Below are 27,296 nucleotides of genomic sequence, written 5' to 3'. Positions count from 1 at the left end.
CTCCAACGCCATTTCTGCTTGCATGCCACCATGTCCTACCATGATGATAATGTACCAAACCTCTGAAACTGCAAACCAGCCCTATGAAATGTCTTCCTTTATGAGATGCTGTGGTCATGGAGTTTCTTCACAGCAATTGAAACCCTAAGACAGAAGTTGGTGCCAGGAACCAGAGTTGTGATAGGCCTGACCACGTTTTAGGGGACTTAGGGTTAGGAAAACAGTGGAATACTTTAAATGTTGCTTAGCAGACCATCTTAGTAGAAGCATAGAAGATGATGATGCTGAAGGTGATTTGAATTGTGGGTGCCTGGCTCAAGAAATTTCAGAGAACTTTAGTGTGGTGCCTAGAGATCATTCTTGTGATATTTTAGTGAAGATATGGCTGTTTTTTGCCCTTCTCTAAAAAGTCTGCCTGAGGGTAGAGTGAAAAGTTTTGGATAAATTGCATTGGCAAAGGAAATCTCAAAACAGCCTAGTGTAGACTCTGTCGTGTGCTTACTCATGTTGACTCTTATAAAGATTTATAATAAAAGGGGGCAAGCTGAGCAAGGAAAATTATAAAATGTATAATTTGAGGAGAAAGGGGGCACCAGGAAGTGAAATGGAGCTAAGTCCTTTGTGACCTTAGGGCAAGACTCCACACAGCTAAGCTTCCAACTTGTGAAAAGGAATTAAAGAAAAACTTAGATAAAAGGTGTGATGGTTCATGTCTTTCATCCTAGCACTCCAGAGACAGACACAGGTAGATCTTTGAGCTTGAGACCAGTGTGGTCTACAGAGCAAGTTCAATGACAGTGAAGCTTAGGCAGTGAAGGAAATCATTAAAACAGAAAGGCGGTGAAGATGTAATTGAATGAGGGGGCCATATTCTAGCTCCAGGAAACAGAAGGACTTGGCAGTTTCAGTCACGTAGTTCTGGCTTTAGAGTCAAGGACAGAAGAAAGGGATTATGGAATCTTCCTCCATGACTAAGGAGAGCTGCTTAGGCCAGGCATGCGTCAGGAGTGTCCCTGAATGGTGGTCTAGAGAGGCCAATGTGCGAAGATGTGAAGGTGAAGCCTGGATTGTTTTGGATAACCCAAGATGTTAGAGATGCCAGAGTCCTGGGATACCTGCCATGGAAAACTGCTAACAGGGAGTGGAACCAGCTCAATAGAGAGAAGTGTTCTGCAGTCAACAAATTTGAAAGGAGTTGGAGATCTGAAAAGCATTGTGACATTGGTCAGACATGGAGATACAGAGTCTGGAGATTGCACAGCTGGTTTTCTGTCTTGCTTTGATCCAGTATTTTTTCATTATCCTTCTTTTCCTCCATTTTGGAAAAGTAATGTATATCCTGTGTCATTATATGTTGGAAGTATGTGATCTGCTGTTTGGTTTTGATTTTACAGATTACAGTTAAGTGATTGCATGAATCTCAGAAGAGACTTTGAACTTTAGACTTTCAGATAAATTTGAGATGTTATAGACTATGGGGACTTTGGAAGTCGGACTGAATGCATTTGTGCATTATGATATGGTTACAAGCCTATGAGAGCCAGGAAGTAAAATGTGGTGGCTTAAAATAAAATGGCCTCTGTAAGGAGCGGCAATATTAGGAATATGACTCTACTGCACTAGGTATGGCCTTGTTGGAGGAAATGTATCACCATGGGGGTGGGCTTTGAGGCCTCCTATGCTCAAGCTATGCTCAGTGTAACACACAGCTCACTTCCTCTTGCCTGTGGATCAAGATGTAGAACTCTCAGCTACTTCTCCAGCCCCATGCCTGACTGTATGTCGCTATGTTCCACCATAATGAGAATGGACTAAAGCTCTGAAACCGTAAGCCAGCCCCAATTAAATGTTTTCCTTTGGAAGAATTTCTGTGGTCATGGTGTCTATTCACAGCAAAAGAAGCCCTAACTAAGGTAGGAGGGGTCCCAAGAAGTATTGTCTTCTATACATGACATACCCACTGCACTCATGAACCTATAGCCATTGTGATGATGTAAACAAGAACTTCAAAAGATCAAGTTAGGCAACATTCCAGGATGGGTATGGGAGGAGCTTATGAGGCTCTGCTCTACATAAGGTATTGGTAGTTGATGGCTATTAGAAATGAGGAGTCATTTTTCTTCAGGGATATAACCACTGCTCAGGTAGAAGCCTGAGGTAGATTGCCACTGCTCAGGTAGATGATTCCATGCCTAAGTGCATACAGACAGTATTAGTTGGATTCAGTGGCCATAAAAAATGAAGAGAATGTAGAGGTTGGGTGGAAATGTGCTGGAAAGATGGGAAGGGGAGTAAAAAATGAGAGTTGTAAGTGAATAGGATCAGAAACACTACACATATATGAAATTTCCAAAGAATAAATAAAAAAACATTCTTAATAAAAAAAATAGTACTAGTTTTTTATTCTGCAGGTTTGTTTTTCTCTTGGACAAAGTTCAAAGTCTGTCTCTATGCCCTAGCTCCCCAGAATGGGCAGTGAAGGGAGGGATGGACCTTCAACTCTAGAAATGCAGAATTATTGAGTAGCAGTGACTTCTTCAAAAGGGCCTTCTGCAGCTGCTCTGCTTGGAGACAGAGAAGGGAGGAGTTTCCTGGAAGTTCTTTCTGTTATGGGTACCCCAGAATCCCTGCTGGTATGCAAATCCACTCAGTGATGAGCCCAGCCTTCACGGTGTTTTCTTTCTTTGGTCTCTGCTCCCTTCTGTCTTGTTGCTTTTGTTCCTGGAGATTAGCAGCAAGCTCTTTGCTCCCCCCTCCCTCTCCCTCTTTCCGTCCTTCCTACTCTGTCTCTGAGTTCTTGCCATGTGGCACAGACTGGCCTGAGGTGCGTGGTCTCCCTTACTTCAGCCTTCTGACTGCAATAACAGATAAATAAAACAAGGAAGACAATACAGTACATAAAAGAGGAGTAAAATCAAGAGGCAGAAATACTGGAAATAATAAAATTGAAATTTTTATATGAACAACTGAGTAAATCAAACAAAAAGGAATCTTAATATGAAGCCTCATCGATAAAATAGCTTCAAAGAAGACAGAGTATCATAGCAACTCATGGGCAGAGAAGGAGAAAACCCCTCCTCCCCTCTGTGATATTTGCCTTTCTGAGTCTGGCTTTAAAACACATGCAGCTATGTTTACTGCAGAATAGGCTATGAAATAATCCCGTGCTTTGCAGATGTAAAGCAAACAGTTGGCATTTTGTACTGGGTGTGACAGTTAATGAATTGCCACAAGACTCTCTGAAAACACATTTTCCATTATGAGTCCCTCACAGACAAAGAGAAAGGGACTAGAGCTGTGAGATGCTCATGGGATAATTTACCACAAAACATGACGGTCCTTTTTGTGTGTTTACCCAGGAAACAGAACTAAGGATTGATTACATTTCGAAGTCCTTCCATAGTGCCAGCTTACACCACCTCCACTTATCTCCTGACAGAGTAAACCCTGGCACTTTCCTGCCAAATGGAGGCCGGGGTGGCCAGGATTGCCTCCAGTGTCTTCCCTCTGGATTCTTCTGACTTCAGTGTCCTTCTGCTTTCCTCTACAAATCTCAGGGATCTTCTGTGTATGCCATCACCTAAAAGGTGATTTAAATATCGAATGCAAGAAAAATAAAATAAGGACGGGAAGGAGTGGGTATGGAAGACTAGATCACGTGAGGGTTCTGCTTTCTGCGTCTAACGCCCCCTCGATGCTGTCTGTCCTTGCACCCTGACTCGATGACCCAGGGGCTGCAGGCGCTCCAGCATATCACCCCCCCACACACACTGGACTTGAGTCACAGACAGTCTTCCTTCTGAGATACTCGCATCGGCACGGATCACAGCTTTAGTCTCAGAAGTCATCCACTGCGGAATCTGAGCATCAAAGTTAATGGCTGGGTCACTCTCACTACCCTTTGGCAGAATTTATCCTTTCATGGAACACATAAATCCCAAACAGTGAGGCTATTTTCCAATAAAACATATCCAATTTTGTATTTCCGATCAAGTGAATCTTTTATTAGCTCATAAAAATATACTCTTTGGCTCTTCCTTAAGTCATTCCCACAACCAAACATGGTTTACTTTCTCCTAGCTTTGATCTGATACTTTTTGTGCCATCCCCACCCTACAAAGCCTATTCAAACCAACACCACTGTATCACTGTTCGGTATTCTGAATTCCTTCCATTCTTGATTTTCATCAGTTTTTATTGCATATTAGATCTGGAAGCATAGAAATTTCAAAAATGATGACTGAAAGAATGGTGACTAATAGATATGAAAAATGTTTTATTTATCAAATATCTAGAAATACAAAACCACTGCTTTTCTTATGAAGTCCTAAGAATAGGGCTCCAGTAAAGCATTTTTTTATTCATGAATCCTCAGGCATTTTCATTACCTGTAGCAGTAAAAAGAAAAGAAAATTAAGATGGGCTTGGGTTTCCATAAGCAAACTATGCCCCTGCCTGTAAGTACAAACAGCATAGTGTCCAAGACAGTGCAATGAATACAGTAGAAAATGAGATCCATTGTAGATAATTCCCCAACAGGCAATGTTGCAAACTAGCTGAGGGTTGAAGAGGCATCAGGCCTCTCCAACACACATGTTTTTCTATAATAATATTTGATATAAGCAAAAATAATTCCTAAGAAGAAAGTTTACATAGAACTTTTTGGAGAATGAAATTTTGGAGACAATCCTGTAAAGGAGTGTGATCTAGTTACCTTTGATGCAAGGAGCACTGTACTGAGCGGCTGCAAACTCGTCTGAGAGAAAGGGAAAACGGAAACAAACACCATTATGTGACGTCAAGATGAGCATCTGAGATTGCATCACAAGTGCCCGGGTCATTCCCCTGATGCCCTGCTTGCTGCCTGGAGCATCCTTCCAGGGATAGTGAGCCACAGTTTTCTTTTACTCCAGATTCTTGACAGGCCATTGTCGTTCATCCTTAAATCTCTTATTGCCCTACAATTGGTTTATCTGACAGAAAGTTAACTGTGCAGCTATTTTGCTTTGCTGGTTGATACATTTAAAATGTGTTTTCTCCCATAGGAGTAAGGAGACGAAAAGTCAAGTATCCAGCCTGATGGAGACAGCACTAAGTGATGAGATGCCAGTGCTAATGGGTCACCCAACGCCTTCCTAAGTTCTGTGATCGGGAGTTGGATGTCTGCTTGGGTCGTTCACACTCACCTTTCTCATAGTAATCATAGACTTTTACTATGGCAGGCTTTAGGTGTTTTATTAGAATATATTGCTGAACGGTGAATGACAAGTTTATGTTCTGATTTGACACCTGGAAGTCAAAAAGAGATCAATGACTTTCTTGGAAGCTTTCTTCTCCCTTTGACTAGACAGATAAGTGTTAATTGGGGTTCGGGGTGGGGGGTGGAGGCTTTATCTGCTAACAGCATGGTACATGGTGTAGAAAGCCCTCAGAGTAAATGAGAAAAATTACTTCTTATAAATTCAATGTAACTTCGTCACTACACAGGCCTCAGTCCAGGGACTCTCAACCTTTTTAATGTTGTAACTCTCTAATATAGTTCTTCAGGTTATAGTGACCCCAAAATCATACAATTATTCCATTTGTTACTTCATTACTGTAATTTTGCCACTGTTATAAGCCATACTGTAAATATCTGATATGCAGGCTATCTGATCTGTGACCCCCAAAGGGGTTGTGACCCACAGGTTGAGAACCCCTGCGTTAATCAATGCCAGTGCATGGCTCTGTTTGTGGGTGTGTGTGCACACGTGTGTGCTCCTTTTCTGTTGACTACCTGTTACGTCATCTTTTAAATTTCAGAGGTTTAGTGCAGTTCTGTCTTTCCATCGTATAAAAATGCAGATAGAGACCCAAGGAAGGCTGAGCCACTGCTGCTTTGTCAACTGGAATTCCTATCACTGGAGGTCTGCATAGCTGTGCTGTCAGAAGGCTGAGCCACTGCTGCTTTGTCAACTGGAATTCCTATCACTGGAGGTCTGCATAGCTGTGCTGTCAGAAGGCTGAGCCACTGCTGCTTTGTCAACTGGAATTCCTATCACTGGAGGTCTGCATAGCTGTGCTGTCACACCCGTCTTTTCAGTTATTAGTTTGTGGGTGGACTGGTGTGTTGATGGAGAGAGGGTCCCCTTGTCCTGGCCGTCCAGCTAGCTTATACCCGAAATAACTACACAGAAATTGTATTCATTTAAACACTGCCTGGCCCATTAGCTCTAACCTCCTACTGGCTGACTCTCACATCTTGATTTAACCCATTTCTATTCATCTGTGTTCACCACAAGGTTGTGGCTTACTGGGAAAGAGTTAGCATGTCTGACCTGGCATCTCCATGGCAGCTCTCTCTGACCCTGCTTCCTTTCTCCCAGAATTTAGTTGTGTCTTCTCCGCCTACCTAAGTTCTGCCCTATCAGGCCAAGGCAGTTTCTTTATTCAACCTATGAAAGCAACACCTAGACAGAAGGACCTCCTACACCACTGGTGTTTTACTATTGTGTGGTCCAAGTGCCAGCTGAGATTGATGGTATCTTCTCCTCTACTCTGTTGATGAAGATGATGATGACTGACTGATCACAATAACCACTTCCCCGCATTATTCAGCATCTTCACGCTCACCAGCTGACATAATGAAAACTGTTATGGAGAATGTCTTACAGGTGCCTGGAAGTATGCATACCCCAGTAGTCTAGTGTGGCATTTCTACTCATAATCTCAGGTAAAATATCTCCAAGGAGAGGGCAGTCACTGTAAGGCTAGAAGTCACTTGTCTCTAGCATTGAGGCGAAGACTCTAAAATACAAATGCTCACTTTCCAGACAGTTCCTTCAGGGTTATATTTCTATGTGTTTTGCATCAGTCAGGGCACTCACCTTATCCAAGTAAATCAAGACATGGTTATTACTGACTTCTGTCCGGCTCACATTCACAGAGCTCTCAACCTGAAGAATTAGAGGCGCCACAAATGTTAATAAATAGATGTGAGCCCTGGAGACTCCAGGGAAAATGAAATTGTTTTATAATCAAAATACCCTGAGGGTAGAAGTTCTTCAAAGGTCCCGTATAAACAAAAAAGTAAAAGTAAAAATGAAAGGTAACTTGGACGAAGGGCATGCTATTAGTATGGCATATGGTGCACTTCTAGAGCTGATGTATCTGAAGAAAGGAGAGTTACTCATTTTTCAAGGTTCAAGTAATATTCATAAAGGAGATTTTTTCCCTTGTTTTTTCCTTTTAGCCTCAAACAATCTCATTTTCACTAAACTTCTGTGACACAGAAGTTTATGATCAGTCATTTTCTTATTATTTCACCGGCTGATCTTCTTAGGCTTTGTCCCCTTAAGATGCTAAGATCTATGCAATTAGACAACTGTTGAAAAGGACAATAGATCTTTCTCAGGGGTGAGCCCCATAACTGCTTATCTACCACATATAGACACACATATGCAAGGATAACAAAGAAAAAGAAGCCGTGAATTTGAGAGAGAGTAAAGGAAATGTGGGGAGGTTGGAAGAAAGAAAGGGAAAGGAAAAAGACGTAACTATATTTGAATTAAAATAAAAAAATAAAGAGGGGAAAAAGATAACATGAATGCAAGTTTCCCTGGTAGCCATGATGTCTAAACACACACAACATGCACAAACACACTTCATTTGGAGAAGGCATAATTCTTTAAGACTTAATATAATAGTATTTTAGTAAATATCATCTCGGTCTGCAGATGCAAAATAGCTATCTTGGGCTTATCGTGAACATACCATCTCCACTGTTGGTTTCAAGGGGACGAAGCCAGACACCATCTTCACATCAACAATTGCCATGTTGGAGTCAGAACGGCTGCCAGTGTAGCTGAAGATCCAGGGAAGGAAGACTTAGGTTTTCCTGTATTATTTAATATTCTTTTTCTATGTCTGTATGTTGACTATTCCATGGTTCTACAAAGTACACGTAAGATTTTCCAAGGACCCTGAAAAGCCTGCTGTGTGTTAGAATTTGTTTAGAACTTAGTAAATTCACAGAGACCAGGTCTGGAATCGGATTTCAAATTTGTGAACTCACTTGCCCTGTGTTTTAAGGAAGTTTGGCAGGTGACATGCCCTTGAGGCCCCAATCTACACTGGGATTTTGCTATTCACACTTTACTTCCACAGTTCCCTAAGTAGAGCAGTCAGTCAACTCACAAGGGTCTTGTGGATAGTTTTTGTAAGTCCTGTGGCCACTTGACTATTGCTGTGGATATGTTTGCTGTTTTCCAAACATTATACTATATATGACTGGATTTACTTATTGACAGCGGAATTACAATGGAAGAGTCACCACTTCCTTTTATTTAAATCTTCTAAGAATTTTTTTCTTCCGTGAAGACCAAGATTACTGTAAAACTTCATCATATAGAAAGAATTCAAGTGATAGACAAGGGTGATATTGTTTGTTTATTATCAGGAGTAAGTAATTATTTGAGGGAGTTAACTTTGGAAGGAAGAGGACAGGCAACATAAGCTCCATTGCTGAGAAACTCAGTTTTACCAACTTAAAAGAATATCTTATTTTTAAAACAGATCCAGATATTTACTATCCAACTGTTCTTCTGAGTGAGACGTTCCACTGAGAAGATGGGCTGTTCCCCCTGACCTTGAATTATGAAAACGAGTCTTACCTGATGTTAAGTATGATCTGGAAGCTGGTGTAAACTTTGCAATCATTGCTCGTCTGAGGTAGAGTCTGCACTCGTAAAGCAAACGGGGACTTCTTCTTTCCTGGGAGGACATTGTATTTCAAGGATGTCTACGGAACATTTAAGAAAGGAATCGGTTTTTGTCCTTTTCTTGAAATTCCCCTCAGCTGCCTTGACTCTTTCTCTGACTTGGTCATTTGCTTGCTGGGTTATGATTTTACAGGGAGAACAATTCCAGGGACCCTTCTCTTCAGCCCAAGTCTCACCTGGAGGTACACACATCCTTCTCCTTTCACCGTTGCGGTGTAATCCCCAGGCACGGTCGGCAACTTGACCGTCTGCAGTAATAATTGGTTGTCATTGTTCACTTGGAATTTTGTAGAAAATAAATTTGAAGAAGAGATGGTTACTTGTGCATTTTTCTTAGCTCTTGTGAAAGTAGCTGCTCCATATTTGGACAAAGCATGGAGAGCTACCACTGTGTCCTGAAAGAAGAATGGCACCACTCACTCAAGGATTGTTATGGTTCAAGTGATCTGTTGCTCCCAAGCCTGAAGCTTACTCCCCATAACGGTGCTATTGGAGGGGGACCAAAGCAAGTAGGAGGCTGTCCTGGTTTGAACGAAAATGTCCCACAGAGGCTCCCATATTTGTGTCTGTTCCCCTGTTGGTGACACTGTTTGGGGGAAATTTTACTGTTGGTGTGGTATTGTTGGAGGAAAGAAGGCCACTGGGGTGGATTTTGAGAGTTAAAAGTCTTGCATTGTTACCACATTGCTCCCCGGTCCATGCTTGACATTAAGAGTGAGCTCTCAGTGTCAGGTTCCTGCCACCATGTCTGCCCCTTGCTGCAAGACTTCCTTGCCATGACAGATTCTTATTCCTCTGGGGCCATAAGCCAAATAAACCCTTCCTTCTCCCAGTCTCCTTGATAATAGTGCTATATCATAGCAAGAGGATCATAACTAATACAGAGGACCTTAACGCACTGGCCGCACTGCTCCTGGGAGGGATTATGTTCTGATGGGAATCCAAGGGAGTTATTGCTAGTTCGTTGCTATAAAAAGAACAACTCTGGCCTACACAGATCTCTGGCTTCCTGTTTTAAAACAGAGTATCATCTTCCCACATATGTTACCTCAACTGCAATTCTCCACAAGATGAGGAAGCCGGCAGGCAGGTGATGTAGGTGGGTCTTCTATCTACCTATTGCTTTTATTGGTTAATTAATAAAGAAAACTGCTTGGCCTGATAGGGCAGAACTTAGATAGGTGGAGTAGACAGAACAGAATGCTGGGAGGAAGAAGGCAGTGAGACAGACGCTATAGCTCTCCTCTCTGAGATGGACGTAGGTTAAGATCCTTTCCGGTAAGCCACCACCGCGTGGTGCTACACAGATTAATAAATATGGGTTAAAGCAAGATGTGAGAATTAGCCAATAAGAGGCCGAAACTAATGGGCCAGGCAGTATTTAAAAGAATACAGTTTGTGTGTTGTTATTTTGGGTATAAAGCTAGCTGTGAGGGGAGCCAGGCAGGAACGCAGCCCACTGATCCTTCTACAGGCAGGGCAGCCTGCAACAGAGCCTTATTTCAAGTGTTCGCATGTCCTCTGGGCTTTCAGTATCAAAACCTGGAAGCTAAATCAGCCTCTGTCCTTTGCAGGATTACTCTCCGATATTTTGTTATGGAATGAAAGAAGCACTAATATAGATAGGAAAACTCTGATTTCCCAAAGTTCTGTTAGCAGTTACAGGGTTTTAGGTTTCCTAGTTTTGTATTCTCTTCATCTATTTAAGCTTTAGAGACGGATCACAACTCCCTGGTGGATAATGGAATAATAACATCACAACATGCCTTGGGTTGTGTGCCCTACAGTAAACTGATCTCTCTCTGTCTCCCTAAATAAACGTGTGTGGTATGGGGTGTAGAAAACATATGTAAATGGGAATGGAATGCTTTATTAGCATCAGCTAACTGCTTACGGAGGCCCTTTGGACCATTATGAGCCATTCTCGCTGTGACCCAGTCAGAGCGTTGTCTGGTTCCCTTTCCAAATTAAACTTCTCCTGTGCTGATGAGGAGCCAAAGTCTTTTATACCTGCTCAGAGTCAGGCCTCAGTTTCTCCACAGGAAGCAGGGAGCTTAGGAACATCCCCCTGCTGTGGTGCTCTTCTTATTTGACTCTCCCTTTTTGTCAGAATACCACCTGTGTTCACTTCCTCCTGGCCATGCTATATTCTCAATGCCATTGACTCTGAGCTGGGAGGGTACATTTAAACGATACATTTCTAAGAAATCAGTGAAAATGATTTTTAATCAAATAATTTTTTTTCATTCTTGTGGAAAAAATAATCTTATTTTTAATGGAATAGAAAAGGGCAAGATTATATTTCTCCACATCCCCTTTTCTCTGAGAGAAGATGTATGCTAACATCTACTTTCTCTGAAAATGAAGCTTCTTGCTGGGTGTGTGCTGATGAATTGTTAGATACATAGTTTTGCTTGAGAGACTGGGTGAGTAAAGACAGTCCAATATGTTCCTAGTACACATATTTTTGTATGTGTACTAGGAACAAAAAAAAGGTGTCTGGGGAACATCAAAACTGTCTAGTTTAAACATAGACCTACCAATGGACACATCTGTAAGGAGAGAATGTTGAGTTAGGATTCCCATCAACAGTTCAAAAGAGAGCCTCTGCCTGCAAGAAGAATGACAGGTAATTTTCCCCTCCTCCTGGCGCCCTAGGACTGTTGTAGGCACATGTATTTGTTATTGAAACCAGGAGACTATGGGAATACAGGGACGGGGTGGGGTGCTGTCGGCTAAGAACACTTTTCTAGCTGTCTTTGAATTTCTCCCCACTATCTTTGTCTATTATAATCCTTCAGGTCACCGGCACTCTTTTGTTCTCGTGTGTGTTTATACTTAGCAAGTCTTTCGCCATTTAAAGGTGAAGTAAAAGGTTCTGACCAATATCTGACCTGAGTGGAGGAGAAGCCACCATGCGAATTCTGCTGCTTCATGAGCCACTTGACAATGAGCGTTGCAGCAGTCAAGTCCTCTTGGGTGGGAGCAGGCTGGGCCGTGAGATAGGCCAGGAGCACGTAGGCACTCGTCTCTACCTCAGCAGAGGGAGCCTGAGCTTGGTACCAAATACCCTCTGGCACCATGGGTTTCTGAGGACTGGCCCAGTGGATGGAAATGTCTGGGGGTGAGAAAAAGATACCCATCAGTGGCTAAATATTTATATCGCTGTTTGAAAGTAACCAGGGCAGAGCTAAAGTGAGATGTAATCTTTCAAACCTTAGAGAATTATGTTCCCTTTGGTATAAATGTGAACTGGACGTTTCAGTCCCGTCAAGGCAGGGGCTGTTGGTAGAGTCACAGGACCCTTAACTACTTGTGACTTCAAACAGCCACTGCAGTTGAGCCCTGGGAGAAAGTTTTCTCACTGGCCGTGGGTGGTCTGTTTATGATGTGATCTTGAGCTTAACTACACTGTAGTGGATATCTAATAAAACCTTTCCCGAGAAGTCTCCTGTGAATGTCACAGAGCATATGAAATAACAGAAGCTTATGCTCGTTAGATTGCAAGAACTCTTATCGTCTTTAAAATACCCAAAGCTGATGTTACTGTCTCAGGGATGGAACTGGCAACGATTGCTGTGGAAAGCGAGCTTATGCTGGCGAGCAACTTGGCAACATTCAGCAAAGCAAAAAGTGTCAGGTCTATAGTGAGTCACTACGGTTCTAGAAGGAGAGCTTGGAGAAGCTGGCGTGTGCACCCGTGTAGCCACTGTGGTTGTTCAACAAGGGGTCTGACATAGCGCCACACATCTGTCACTCCAAGACTTGGGAGACAGAGGCAGGAGGATTGTGAGTTTGAGGCTAACTTAGGCTACCAAGCAAGATTTTGTCTCAATAATAAAAAGGGATGACAATTAACAAGCTAAAGCCACAGGTGTTGATAGGGAGGTTTATTTGCATAATCTTAAACTTAAAAAATAAACAGAAAAGGAGCTGAAGGAATATCAACATATATTGCTACGGCAGATGCAAAGATGAAAACTTTATAAAATTAATGTATTACTTATGGACAAATGCAGCAAACACACTTGTATGTATTGTAATAATAAACTCAAGATAATGTTAACCTCTGAAGATGGAAATGAAACATGGAATTTTTTTGTGTACATTGGAAATACTTTATTTCTTATTCTGGGAATGAGTTACCCAGTATTTTCTAACTGTTCTTTATGCCTTTTGCATTATCTGAAGTATTTCTCAACATATTAAGAACATTTCATAACACTACCAAAGAGGATATGGTTAACGTTATTGAGTATGTGTATTGTATTTTCTTTTTCATTAACTTCTCACATAAACTGTGATGTATGTAAACTATCACATGAAAACAAAAAGATTGGTCAACATGACTGAATTCTGTAATGAGACAAATGCCAGAACTTTCTCATGAGGTCCCCAAGGAATGGTCAGATGTGGATTGGGGACTGCTGTCTTAGTAATGAGTGATGGCAGCTGGTATTTCTATTACCATGTGCCACCCAATCCACTAAGTGTTTACATTTATTATTAATAATCACTTAATGCAACAATTCTGCAGGGCAAACCTTATTCCTGCTTACAGAAGAAGCTCACCCAGCTTCACACAAATAGTTTCTTTGGAGTGAGTCTCCAAGGCTGAGTTCTTATTCTTTGATGCTTCTTATTTTTTGATGTGTGATTTCATTTTTAAAATCATACATTTAAAAAAAAATTATATGGACTTTGTAGGTAACTAGATAATAGACAGCAGGTAATGGAGAGGACAGAGGTCACAGACGCAGGGTAGGGACCATCTACCTTGTATTTTTTTGGTGCCCGGAATGTTGGCAGGAGAAAGATCCCAGACCTGCTCTCACCTTCTTTCACAGATTCCCCACTAAGTGATTTCAGTATCTCTGTCCTCATGGCCTGGTTCCCAGCAAGGGCAAATGCATAGGCCAACAGCGCCTTAGCGTAGACATAGCTGCCATGGGCTCCTTCCTTTGCTGACTTCCAGGCTGTGTCCAGGCAAAAGAGGGCATTGCGGACAACAGTATCCTGAGAAAAGCGGGCAGAAAGGAAACAGCTATGTGAACAAAGGTGATGGCCTTCCCAGGGAAGCACACAAACCAGAACACGGCACTAGAGATAAAGACATGTTTCCAGTTCATTCTTATACATAGAAGGAATCGCATCTAACCCAGGCTCAGGGTATCACACAAGAGGAGACAGAAAGGATGTCAGGGTAGGGAGGAGTGCTGTGAAATGCTTGCTTCTGAATACGGCATGGCCAGCAGACTATGAGCTTCCAGGAGCTAGGGCTACCGACACAAAACCTACACATGATCAAGCCAGACAAAATTCTGGCATAGATGAGATAGGTGCTCTCCAGATTACACCCCCTACTGAGGCATTCTTGGTATTTAGTAGTTTCTGGAGGGAGAGAGGATTATGCATTTTCAAGAGCCCAATCCCTGGTCAAAGTCCCATGCTTCGGGGATGGCCACACACTCATGAACACAGGAGTAGCACCAACTGGACTTAGTGGGTTGTATTTTTCAAAAAAGACATGAAGTTGGGAAGGGAGGGGTTGATGAAGAAATGGAGGGGACTCTGAGGGAGGAAATACAGGGGGTATGATTGCTTGTTACTGCATACATACATGAATTTCTCAAAAGGAAAAAAATGTAATCCATTATCAATCATTAGTCTGGTATCAATCATATCTTTAGGATTCTTTGGGAAGTGGAGATGGTCATGGGAGAGAAACAGCACAGAAACCTCCCTGAGATTCCTCTTTGATTGAGCAAGAGGATCTGCGGAACATTTGTACTGCATAGAAGGGAAGCTGACTTTGGTGATAGGAAGCTCAAGTCTCAGACAATGGGCCAGGATTTTGCTGCATCCAGAGCCACCTTTTCACAGGGAATGAAGTGGTACCCACAGTGACAGGGAGAGACATCTCCAGGAGAGCAATGGTGATGTAGGCAGACAAGGTAACTTCATCATCTACTCCTCCCTGTGAATGGGCAAGAGAAAGAGATCAGAGTAGTTCTAAGAATTCTATTAATTAGTTATTCTTATGATGCTGTGTTGTGGAGCGTATCACTTTTTAATACCCATCCCCCAGTCATTATGTCACATTAAATATGAACTCTATCTTCTCTTTCTTGGTAATGTCTAGGTCTTATTGTTCTTTGATGGATTTCTTGATAATTTCTACCATATATCGTCTTCTCTCTGTCCTCACAGATCTTATAAGGAATAAATCAAAACTAGCTCTGGAATGACTCACCTTTATTGCATTGTTGAACAGGGATCCGGAGCTCCTGAAACAGCCATTGTCCTTCTGCTGATGGGAGAGCCAGAGAAGGGCTTGCAGCGTATGTGTTTCATGGATGAAGATATATTTTCGAGCGTGAACAAAACTCTTCAGCACAAAGGCTGTGAGCCTGGGTGAGGGGGAAGTGATTGTACATTCGCCATTACCATGACGTTAGAACCACTTCCCATCAGCATGCTTCATGAATTACCCCTTTACACGGAAGAAGTATCCAATCGTGTGTGTACTGGAAATGCCCTCTCCTTTAGTCTCATGGAGAAGACTTTAGGCCTAGAAATTGCCTTAGCTGTAAAGAATCTGTAGATTTCTAGCCCAATTGTTTTCTTAGTTCTTTGAGGAAGGCCCTTTTAAAAGGCAAAAAGTTTATATGGTCTGAAGAGAAAACAGCATGAGATGGTCCTAGACCCTTCTCTTGAAAAGTGTCTTCCTAGAGATGGCAGAATCCTCTCATGCCCTACCCTCCTAAGCAGTAACATTAAGTCTGTTTTTACTTAGGAATGTAAAAATAAGATTTGGCACCATTCTTAATTCTTTTCCCCCAGTGAATTTATCCTCTCTCATGGTAAGAGAATTCCTCCTTTCTCATGACCTGCGAAAGATGATAGAAGCTGAAGTTGATATGACTTATCTATAAGTCAAGTGATATGCTCACAATATCTCTTTCTGCTTTAGGGGAGCTGGTTTAGAAGAGACTATGTTGGTATAACATGGCCAGGATGGCTTTTGGGAACATATTTAGCATGCATGTCCTTGGATATCAGATTAAACTCGCTAATACTGGTGCATTTGTGTAGCATAATTCACTCTAGATCTAACAGCGTATGACTTGACAGACTCGCTGTTATTATAGCTGGAGTACATATAAAGTGCTGGTTCAAAACAAGAGCTCAGGAAACTGGCTTCTTACCAGGTACTGGCACCGTTAGTGCCAGATTTCTCTCCAAAGGTGCTGTAGGAGCCGTCCTGGTGCTTGTAGTTTAACTGTCTTTGGTACCCTGCAATAGTGAAACATCATGGCAGGTTGAATGCCCATGGAAGCCAGAAAGATGATGAAAATGTTTGCCATCTCTTCTGACTTTTCTTAATTTTTTTTGTCCATATATAGTATGTTCTGAGTTTGGAATGTTTTATTGGAGTTTGGAAAGTAGATAGTTCCTTTGAAATAAATCACACTAATGTTTTCTATTATGGTAGCCATGACAGTGGGATAATATGTGATCGTAATGATAATTCACTCAATCCAACTGATGCTATGCTGCCGACTTTTAGTCCCTCATCCAGTACTCACCCATATTAAGATAATCAATGGCCTTGTCCTTGACCTTCTGGGTCAGCTGCTGGGTTTCATTCAGATAATCCAGGATATAGATATTAGGAGCAAACAGAACCATATTCTGTTCTCCACAGCCATAGGGCATCCTAAGGAGATCTTGTGTGTTTTGCATGGCAGGACCCAATATATCTCCTAGAGAATGGCAGAGATGGGAAATACTGAAATTTAAGATTAGATCTGAAATACTCAAAAGAAATGAGTAATTAGCCACGTTAAAAAATGAGTAATTTTGCAAAGGGTGCACTTCAGGGACAGAAGAATTACTAGAAATAATAAACAATTCAAAGAGGAGAAGACATTGAAAGTTACATTTATGTATGTATGTATGCATGTATGTATGTATTTAAGACAAAGCATTGCTGTGAAACTCAGGCTGGCCACAAACTCTCTATCTCTCTGCTTTGGGCTCTCAAGTGTTGGCATTGTAGGTGTGTCTTACCACATTGTTGTTGTTGTTTGTTTCGAAAAAGTATTTATAGAAAGTAACACTGTATAGGCTGAGCAGTTGTTTTAATATATTTATGAGTGTGTGTGTGTGTAAAACAACAATTTTTTAAGGGGTAATAACTTAGAAGAGAGAGCAAGGGGGTACCTGAGAGGGGTTGGAAGGGACAAAGGAAAAAATGATGTAAATATATTTTAATTTAAAAAGTCAAAAATTATAAAGTACAACAATTTTGCTGGGTAAATACAAATAACTTCTGTTTCTATCTTCCTATCTATCTATATCTATCTATCATCTATCTATCTCTACTATCTATCTATCTATCTATCCATCTATCTCTACATATCATCTATCTATGTATATATTAATGAAAAAGAAATTCAGCAGAATTTAACGTACAGATTCCCTAAGGAGTGAACTCACCCAAAACAGTGACAGAGGCTCGGGCAGAGTCCTTGACTACATCTGGTGGCAGCTTCAGGGTTATCTGTTCAGACACCTCAGCACCTAGGGCAAGAAGCACATCATCACCAGGAAAGTCCATTCCACACTGCGTCTTTCAGTGACGTCGGTGGCTGGGAAACTAGAATTGTGCCTTACACATAAGCTACTTCGGAAGAGTTGTTCCTTTTTAAAAATGAAACAAGTTTTTGTTCTGATATTAGGGGTTTCTGAAATTTGGAGATTGTCATAATTCATCCCAAACCATCTGTTTTCCCCCCGACGTGAAGTAGCATTTCCAAAGAAGGCCCCCGGTCAGTGAGGCTGAAGTAGAGGCTCCGTTGCAGTCACCGCACAGCCTGCACTGTGTGCTCAGGACAACAGGACCTATTGTAGCACACACCTTCACCACCCTCTCTCAACAATCACGAGAGGGGAAAATCCGGCAAAGATGCGTGTGTACAAATAAACAAAGAGAAACTCCCTAAATACTCCTAAATTCTACAAGTCATGTTCTTCCTTTTAGATATGAATATAGTATATTTTAATGGAAGACTTCTAAAATAGGAGTAAAGAAATGAATAGTACCTGACTCATTAAAAATAAAATAAAATAGAAAAGTATAATAGTTATTTCCTATGTATCCTTTTCATAAAGCTATTATCAAAATTTTTGCAAAAAAAATACTCTAAGCAAACATAAAAGTAACCAAGTGGAAGAAAATACGTTGACTTGCTTAAAATAAAATAATAACAATTAAAAGATTCTGATTTGCTTGAAATGCAGTAATAATAATTGGTGGTTAAATATATGCTGTCACTTTAATCTTGAGGAATATATGAAAAGGCAAATGAAAGGATTGTGTTATTTATCATCTCTTTCTCATAAAATTAATGTTGAGTTACATAAGAAGTCAGATGCCATAGGTAAGGTTGAAAGAAAACCCAGTGTGTTCCTTAAATAATCAGCGTTACTCAACTCAGGTCAAAAAAGACAAAATACTCAAACACATGTGGTCAAATGATATGACAGGATTTTATAAACAAGCCCTAAACAAACAAATGTATATTTCATTCGGAATAACCATAGACATCAAGAAATGACCAAGGGGCCCCAAGGAGGGCTGTCCAAGGGAGGGGGGACAGGCTGCGCTGGTAAGGGTAAAGGGAAATAATGGAAGAGGAAGGGTTAAACTGGGTCAGAAGTGGATGTTAGGATAGAGTGTGGAGTACAGGAGAGGTAAATAACACTAAAGACCTTTCTAAAAAGACCATTCCTGGGGTTCACATCAGGAAAGCTGCAGAAAGGGAAACCCGACCACCTGCAGGAGCCTAGGCAGCTGAAGGAGGAGCGAGGGCTTGTTCTGGGGAGACCTCGCTCTTCCTGACCGCCCATTCTTCAGAAGCACACAAAATGTTATTCGGGGTAGATCATACGTTAGTCAACAGGATCAAACAATATGAAATCACCTTCTGTCAGTATATCATGAAATTACAACAGGGAGAATCTCGGAAAAATCATAATTGTGTGGATATTATGTAGCCAGCTCCTGAAGAACTAGTGTATTGATGAAGAAATTGAGATCCAAGTAAAAACATCATGGGACAAATGAAAAGGGAAACACAAACTATCCAAACCTACAGGCCACAGACAAAGCAGTTCTAAGAGGAAAATGTATTAAGTGTCCAAACCCAAAGAGCAGGAAGATCTCAAGACTAATATTCTTCATTGGCAATTAGAACTAGATAAGCTACCACGAACTGGTAGAAAAGATAGAATTATTCAGTAACAAATAGATTATTTAGAAGGAATGGGCACATTTCTGGAGATCTGCAATCAATCAATACTTCATCAAAAAGAGATAGGAAATCATAACAGACCAAAAATGAATCAGAATACTGACTTGGTATTAAAAATCTCCATTAAAGAAAAATCTAGAACCTAATGACTGTACTGTTGAATTTGATGAACTAGCTAAAGAAATAACACCAGTCTTTCTGAGTCTTCCAGAAACATTAAAGAAGGAATATTTCCAAATAATTTTTGTGAGATTAGCCTTGCCTAGCAAAGGCATCACAAGAAAAGAAAATTCCAGGCCAGTGTCTTTACAAACACAGATTTAACAACAACCAGCAATGTGGCAGCAAGCTAAATTCAATGCCACATGTAATGGATCATACACCATGATCAACTGGGATCGGTCCTCTGGATACAAGAGTGATTCACCACAGGCCAGTCACTGTCACATACCACGGTGACAAAATGAGGGATGAAAAGCATTACTGCTTCATTGCATGGAGAAAAACAATTGGACAAAATTCAAAACACTTTCCTGATAAAATCTCTCACCAAATTAGGTACAGAGGAATATATCTTTTTTTTTGTTTGTTTGTTTTTTGTTTGTTTGTTTGTTTTTCGAGGCAGGGTTTCTATGTGGTTTTGGAGCCTGTCCTGGAACTTGCTCTTGTAGACCAGGTTGGTCTCGAACTCACAGAGATCCGCCTGCCTCTGTCTCCCAAGTGCTGGGATTAAGGCATGCGCCACCACTGCCCGGCCAGAGGAATATATCTTAACACACCAAAGGCAACACTTACTCAACAGAGAAAACTTGAAAACCTTTTCTCTATGATCTGGAACAAGATGGGACACCCTACTTTTTCCACTTCTACTTACAGGGTTGGAATTGTCAGGAGGAGGAGGAGGAGGAGGAGGAGGAGGAGGAGGAGGAGGAGGAGGAGGAGAAGGAGGAAGAGGAGGAGGAGGAGGAGGAAGAAGAAGAAGAAGAAGAAGAAGAAGAAGAAGAAGAAGAAGAAGAAGAAGAAGACCCATGCATAAAGGAAGATGTCAGTCACTCTGGTGTGATGATTGCATGAAACCTCCACTCTAAAGTCATTGCAAGCAGTAAATAAACAGGGCATAAAATCAACACACAAAAATCTGTAAAAGAAGTACTTTTGCTTTTGCAGATTACTGTTACTCTAAGAGAAATTGAATCAGGGACTGGGGAGATGACTCACTGGTAGCTGCTCCTCCAGAGGACCTGGAGTTGAGCCATAACCATCCCTAACTCCAGTCTTAGGGATCCAATGCCCTCTTATGTTCATGAATACCATGTAAACACGTGGTTCACAGACGCACATGCAGGTAACACACACACACACACACACACACACACACACACATAAAATCAAAATAGGTCTCAGGATCTAAAAGAAATCTAGATAACAATCCCGTTTGTAGTTGCTTTTGGGAAAAATGTGTAGGAATAAATTTAACTAAGATAAGAGATTTTAAAAAAGAATGCTGAGAAGTATGAAATATTGAAAGAAATTAAAAATGAAACAGATTAATAGAAAGATACCCCATGTTCATCAACTAGAAAAATATTGTGAAAATGCTTGTATAACCCAAATCAAACTATAAATTAAATACAACTCTTTCAAAATTTTATGATCATTTTTCATAGAAATTGAAAAGACAACCTTAAAATAGATGTGGGAGCAGAAAAAAATAGCAAAGGTAATCACGGGCAAAAAGAACAGAACTCAAGGCGTTACCCCGTATGTAAGTACATTACAAAACTGACGTTATTAAAATCACATGATATTTGCATTAAACTATACATAGACCGCCGTAAAAGTATAGAGACATGAGAAGTGAATCCACATGTGTATAGACAACTTTCAATGAAGAGCACAGAACAGAGTGAGAAAAGGAGAGTCTTCAAAAATGAGCGCCAAGAGAACCAGATAGTAGTCTGAACACAAGAAGAACTGCCTCCTTGTCTTTTAGGAAGCATTCTTTGTTTAGTGATGTGGGAGTGATTTCTTATTAATAAAGAAACTGCCTAGACCCATTTGATAGGCCAGCCCTTAGGTAGGCGGAGTAAACAGAACGGAATGCTGGGAGAAAGAAGCTGAGTCAGGGAGTCGCCATGATTCTCCCACTCCAGACAGACGCAGGTTAAGATTTTTCCTGGTAAGCCAGCTCGTGGGCTACACAGATTAATAGAAATGGGTTAGATCAATATGTAAGAGCTAGCCAATAAGAAACTGAAACTAATGGGTCAGGCAGTGTTTAAAAGAATACAGTTTCTGTATAATTATTTTGGGTAAAGCTAGCCGGGTGGCGGGACACAGCCCCCCGCTCCATATTTCAACAGAATGGCGCCCAACGTGGGGCTAAATCCACTTAAAAACCTGAGAAGGCTTAAAAATAAGGAAAAGATAGCTTTTTGCTGTTTGTGGGTTGCGTGCCGCAAAGAAATTGTCCTGACTCAGCAGCAGGAAAAAACTGGCTGTTTTAAAATGCCGGCTTTCTGGGCTGTACTGCCATTGCGATCTCTGTCTGGCTCCTGTGGGAGACAGAGCTTTTGAATGGAGCATTTGGAGTAAAGCTCTATGGCTTGCTTGATGGCAATGTGGACTGCTGTGTGCCTGGAACTGTGTGTGGCTCAGGGGCACCAAATGGCTCTGACGCAGGAGCGGCTTGGCTCAGCTCTGCCATGCTGAACTGTGCTGGTCTCAGGTAGGAACTACCGTAATTACCATAAAAACAGCGCATTTAAGGTTTCAACTGGGCAGGACACAGGCGGTACCGTATTACCTGTACATGGTGCAACTTAAGTTTTTAAGAACTGCTTAACATTTTAAAAAATGCTCCTGGATAGTAAAAAAATGTTAGAGATTCACAATAAAACAGATTCAGACATAAAATACCACACTGTTGGATAAATGTACGTAGGCTTGAGAGAGAGAAGAAAAGAATATAGAGAATAAAGTTAATGGTTTAAAAAAAAAAGGTAAAGTCTTTAAAGAGACAGAGTACAGATAGTTAAGAGATTAAAAGAAATAAAAAAAAATAAGCCACGTAAAAATGGAAAATTCACAGAGAGTCTGGATTATGTACATTGTGCTTTCTTTAAAATTTTTGACTGTAAAGGAGCTAAGTACAGAGAGACATTTCATTACATGGGCTGCTAAGCTAAACCAGAATGGATATAAGGGTATTACGATTTCAAAATTTGGGTTTAAGAATATGATGCTTTGGAGAGGGTCTTCTTTTGTTTTCACAGAGGACCAAACCCTGTGGATTTCTTCTATTACAATTTGGTATGATAGACCACGCCCTCCTGAAAGGTTGTTGTGAACATCTTCAGAAAATTGCTTCGCTCAACTGCCAACTGAGATGAAACTAGCACACAGGTTATACCATAAAAGACCTAATTAACGACGCCCCCATTCAGCAGAAAGCAGTTTGGAGAGAAAAAACTGCGCCCATGTTTCCAAAATATTGTTTATAAATGTTCTTTTACATTTAAAGGGGGATATGATATAGGTATGAATAATTTGTATGGATTTTAAGGTCAATTTTGTTATATGTATATGTATTTTTGATCTTGAATAAGGTGTGATTGTGTAGTTCATTTTTAAAATGTAATGTATAATTAGGAAATATAGGTTGTTGATGGATAATCATAATAGTCAAGTTTGTAGTCATGTTACTTAGATTTTCTAGATATATAGAGATATATTTCAGATAAGCATTCTTCATATCTCTCAAAGGCTGCAGAATATGGCATTTAAAATATTTTAATAACTTAGGACTTTTCATGACAATGAGACATATCTGCTCCTGGCGGCACCAATCTACTTCGAGAGGAAGATGGACATCAAAGAGGATCCTTATGGAGTTGGATAGCCATTTGGGCAAGAAACTGCTCTTGCCTGGACTGTTGCATAAAATGGACACAGAGAACCCGCAGAGAGAGGACTGCTGAACTTGCCTAAAGGTGATATGGTCTTTTGGGGTTCATGACTCATGAAAGAGTCTGCGAGACATTCTACAGGACACAGCAGATAGTGACTGAACTGTCTTTGAAATTTCCTGCTTCATGGAAATGTCTGCTGGATATTATGGGCCTGAAGGCTGAAGATGGATGCCCCAACCGTACAAAGGAACTTTGGGCGACTGTCCAGGCAGTGAGATGTCTCTGTCATTTCTAGAGTTTTCTTATTTCTTGTTTACTTAGGTAATATTATATCCTTCTGGAGTCTTTGATGGAGTTGAAGAATGAATAGATAGTTATTGTTTTCCTTAGTTATGATAAAAGATAAAATAGATATAAATATTGTAACTGTAATTCTTGCTTGATAACTGTTTTGCTATATGTAATTTTACTATGTTAAAGTTAAAGCCTTTCTTTTTTGTTTAAACAGAAAAAGGGGAAATGATGTGGGAGTGATTTCTTATTAATAAAGAAACTGCCTAGACCCATTTGATAGGCCAGCCCTTAGGTAGGCGGAGTAAACAGAACGGAATGCTGGGAGAAAGAAGCTGAGTCAGGGAGTCGCCATGATTCTCCCACTCCAGACAGACGCAGGTTAAGATTTTTCCTGGTAAGCCAGCTCGTGGGCTACACAGATTAATAGAAATGGGTGAGATCAATATGTAAGAGCTAGCCAATAAGAAACTGAAACTAATGGGTCAGGCAGTGTTTAAAAGAATACAGTTTCTGTATAATTATTTTGGGTAAAGCTAGCCGGGTGGCGGGACACAGCCCCCCGCTCCATATTTCAACAGTTTAGGATGGATGTTTTTGTTTGTTTGTTTTGGATTCCCTGCCTTGGCATCCCAAGTGCTGGGATTATGGGCACTCACCAACACACCCTGACCTCTTTAGGAACTACTTTCTAGCTCATCTGTCACACATACTGGTGACACTTTAGGTTTTATCACACGGAAAATGTGAAAAAAAATCTTTGAATTTCCAATGTTATACAAGTCTTAGTCAAAGTGAGCTTAGCTATAGTGGTTAAGGCTTTACCGGTTGGACAATGCAAACTGTTGAATGCCACTTCATTCTCTAGACCTTCAGGCTGTAGGTAAAAAAAAAAAAAAGAAAAGTTAAGATAAAATGCATTGATCTTAGGGATCTGTGTGTTGTTGTTTCAGGACAGAGCTCCTTACAGTTAAGGAAAGGATTTATGCAATATATATATATATATATATATATATATATATATGTGAAGATTAATGCAATTAATTAAAGAGAGAAAATTATGATGATAGATGATAAGTAGACAGATAAATGGATGAATGGGTGATGAATAGAGAGATGAAAATATTGTGAAACATACATATATTAATGTTATTATAGTAGCTACATATTTATGCTATTATGAACCTTATTATGCACTGTGCATTATTTAACATTAGAAGAAGAAATTGAAGAGTTGAAGAGTTGAAACCCTAAAAATAGTCAGACCCCTAACTGATTCCACTCTCTTGTGACTCAATGTGTTCTCTCAGGGAGGCAGGTTTGCTTACTTCAACCAACAGGGACTTGATGATTGTGTCTTTCTTTCCACGTTCAGGGACCACTGGTACCTCATTCCCACAACGCTTCTGAGAGTTGAGAGCCTCTGCACTCACAGTGAAATTCACATTTCCTTGCAGGAAAAAAAAAAAGCCAAGTAGAGATGAGTACATTCCCCCTTCCTCCATGCTATCAAGCTCAGAATTTGCAAGGGTTTGCTTCAGATTAGTAAAAACACAGCACCTGAAATGGAAGCAACATTTACTAGAGGCCAGTGGCACTAGAGGTGAGGAACTGAGGGTCCCTTACACCCTTATCTTACAAGAAAAGACTTCTTTTTGCTGTGGTTGGTGTTTTATTTTATTTGTGGTGTGGGCAAGACTGGCCTTGAACTCATGATTGACCCTGACTGGCCTTGAAGTCATGAATGACCCTGACTGTCTTTAAACTCCTGATTGATCCTGGTTGGCCTGAACACATGGTTGACCCTGTCTCAGCCTTCTTAAGGGCTGGCCTGAAGGTGTGCACCAGTAAACCTGACAGTGTTTGGCATTCTGGAATGCAAGTCAAAGAAAATCAGTCCTCCTGTCTGGGGGTCTTTGTCTGGGAAAAGGAACACGGCTTCCCCTGTGACTCCGATCCTCTGGGACTCCTTGGCTCACCTAATGACTTTGGAGTTATTACCCAGGACACAGTGTGACGCTCCTTCAAACAGATGCAGTGAGACGTTTGCTCCTTCTCCATCGGGGCAGTTAGGAAATCAGGAGACGCCTCCAGCTGCACAACAACCTGGAAACACACAAGAAGCAAAATTAAAGACAGGGAGACCAAGTTTAAACCGAAGCATACTTGAAGGTGGTTAGACTTCATGTCGCCTGACATCAACGAGGCAGATGAAGACACAGGGCTGTGCTGCCTTCATTAACACCTCACAGATGAACCTCAGCCCTTGGAGGATTGCTTGGTCTTATAAGTGGTGGAGCCGGAAGAAAGATAACGAAGGGCTATTGCCTCGGGGAGGGCTTTTTCTGGGACTCCTGCATGACTACTCCCCAGCTCAGTCACTACATAAAAGTCTTTAAGTAGTTCTGGTTTGGGCTGAGGCAAGATGTACAAAACAGCTTTTTAAATGAAACCATGTATAATGAGTGCACTAAGAACTAACACGTGAGAAGACAGAAGCTGAGGGCACAAACTAAAACACGAGACGGGGTAGGGCGATGCTTGCTGGGGTCAGAAATCTTTCTATTGTACAAACGACTTGACCTTAAAGGATTGTGATCAATGTCAGAAACTTGTCTTTGTCGGTTGATTCTTAGAGATATCCATTTTCATAACCTATGAATACATGCATGATAGTTTTTTTCTATTGACCATATTTGTAGACAAGACATAGGTTTACTTTTTTTTTTTTTTTTAACTTTTTGGTATTTCTAAGAATACAACTTTCAGCCAGGTGGCGCATGCCTTTAATCCCTGCACTTGGGAGGCAAAGGCAGGTGGATCTCTGTGAGTTCAAGGCCAACCTAGTTTACAGAGCAAGTTCCAGGACAGGCATCAAAGCGACACAGTGAAACCCTGTCTCAAAACACAAAACAAAAACAAACAAAAGCAAAACAAAACAATGCAACTTTTTAAAAATCTGCTTGTGCTTAATTGAGAAAATAAATCTCTACCCGGATGCACTTTTGGAGGTAGTTCAGCACGGTGGCCTTGAGTGTGAAGGCTTCTCCACGGATCACAGAGTAGGGCATCGTGAGCTCCACGAAGAAGGGCTGGAAGGCTTGGAAAGACACCACAGGAGAGAGGCCAAGTCCAGTGTCATTGGACAGGCAGAGGGCTCCGGCCTTCCATTCAGTGATGGTGTCAGGGGCCGTCAGCTCCTTTTCAGTTCTTCCTGTTGAGCTGGGGGGGGGGAGGATATGAAGGAGGTGAGCAGCTAAATAAATCCCCTTTAGACAGAGAGCCCTGTAAATTATTCTGTGGCCATAACTTAAATGCGCTCAATAGAAATATTGGTAATTGAAGAGCAAAGCCAAGACTTCCTGTGGGGAAATGATGAGATTGTCTTCTGTCTTCAATTAAGTCCATTTTACAATTATCTCCTGATAACTAGATCTAATCTCTTCCAGAAAAACATAGTTATAAACTGTGCATGGAATCGATATTTTTCTCAATTTCTGTTATAAAACCTGATCCCACTCGTGTGGGTCTACAGATCTCCCTTCTGCCACTACTGTGTTTGTTTGGCCAGAAATATTCTAAGCTTGACTTTTCTTGCTTATCAGTAATGGAGCAGATTGGTTTTAATATGTACGGTACTTGCTTACATTTGATCTTTATGCTCATATTTTTAGAATCTTATAATTTAAATCTTCTAGAAAGTCTTGCTTCTGACTCAAAAGACACAGGTAACACGGTAACTTCTCCCCGAAACAGGGATGGAACTTACAGTTGGGAGCTGAAAAATGAGGTAAGAGTTTTTAGTTTCTCCTAGAAGAGACTCATTTAGCCTCACTGCTCTCTGAGAGTTGGACTCATTAGCCCACTGTAGAGAAGGGGAGGTCTCCCAGAAGACTGAGAAAAGCACTGGTAGAAAGGTGGGCATTTCCTATTACTCTACCCCAGGGTTTTGCTTCGGTGCCAAAATTAGTTCCTGGCTTTTCCTGGAAGGAATTTGTCAATGCATCAGGCATCTC

The 27,296-nt window shown here is 41.0% G+C and overlaps 1 protein-coding gene across 2 annotated transcripts in view; it reads right to left on the bottom strand.

The window, feature by feature from the left end:
* Nucleotides 1-4,232: 4,232 nt before the first annotated feature.
* A2m (alpha-2-macroglobulin) overlaps nucleotides 4,233-27,296 on the bottom strand; it is a 47,120-nt gene continuing 24,056 nt past the window's right edge. For both annotated transcript variants that reach the window (XM_041643326.1, XM_041643331.1), the window contains exons 20-37: nucleotides 26,274-26,502; nucleotides 25,260-25,386; nucleotides 24,609-24,730; nucleotides 24,106-24,157; nucleotides 17,262-17,345; nucleotides 16,349-16,525; nucleotides 15,968-16,055; nucleotides 15,013-15,169; nucleotides 14,662-14,736; nucleotides 13,595-13,775; nucleotides 11,654-11,877; nucleotides 8,936-9,154; nucleotides 8,652-8,779; nucleotides 7,753-7,843; nucleotides 6,867-6,935; nucleotides 5,187-5,289; nucleotides 4,715-4,756; nucleotides 4,233-4,388 (exon numbers count right to left, since the gene is read on the bottom strand). In XM_041643326.1, coding sequence (XP_041499260.1) covers nucleotides 4,372-4,388; nucleotides 4,715-4,756; nucleotides 5,187-5,289; nucleotides 6,867-6,935; nucleotides 7,753-7,843; nucleotides 8,652-8,779; nucleotides 8,936-9,154; nucleotides 11,654-11,877; nucleotides 13,595-13,775; nucleotides 14,662-14,736; nucleotides 15,013-15,169; nucleotides 15,968-16,055; nucleotides 16,349-16,525; nucleotides 17,262-17,345; nucleotides 24,106-24,157; nucleotides 24,609-24,730; nucleotides 25,260-25,386; nucleotides 26,274-26,502 — 2,185 coding nt within the window. In that variant the 3' untranslated portion in view covers nucleotides 4,233-4,371. The remainder of the gene's footprint in view (nucleotides 4,389-4,714; nucleotides 4,757-5,186; nucleotides 5,290-6,866; nucleotides 6,936-7,752; nucleotides 7,844-8,651; nucleotides 8,780-8,935; nucleotides 9,155-11,653; nucleotides 11,878-13,594; nucleotides 13,776-14,661; nucleotides 14,737-15,012; nucleotides 15,170-15,967; nucleotides 16,056-16,348; nucleotides 16,526-17,261; nucleotides 17,346-24,105; nucleotides 24,158-24,608; nucleotides 24,731-25,259; nucleotides 25,387-26,273; nucleotides 26,503-27,296) is intronic.

The sequence above is a fragment of the Microtus oregoni genome, unplaced genomic scaffold, assembly GCF_018167655.1.
Source record: "Microtus oregoni isolate MIOR12 unplaced genomic scaffold, Mior012 000002F_ref0000024, whole genome shotgun sequence".
Classification (NCBI taxonomy): Eukaryota; Metazoa; Chordata; class Mammalia; order Rodentia; family Cricetidae; genus Microtus; species Microtus oregoni.
Note: the sequence above shows the minus strand (reverse complement) of the source record. Positions and strands in the feature narration are given on the sequence as shown.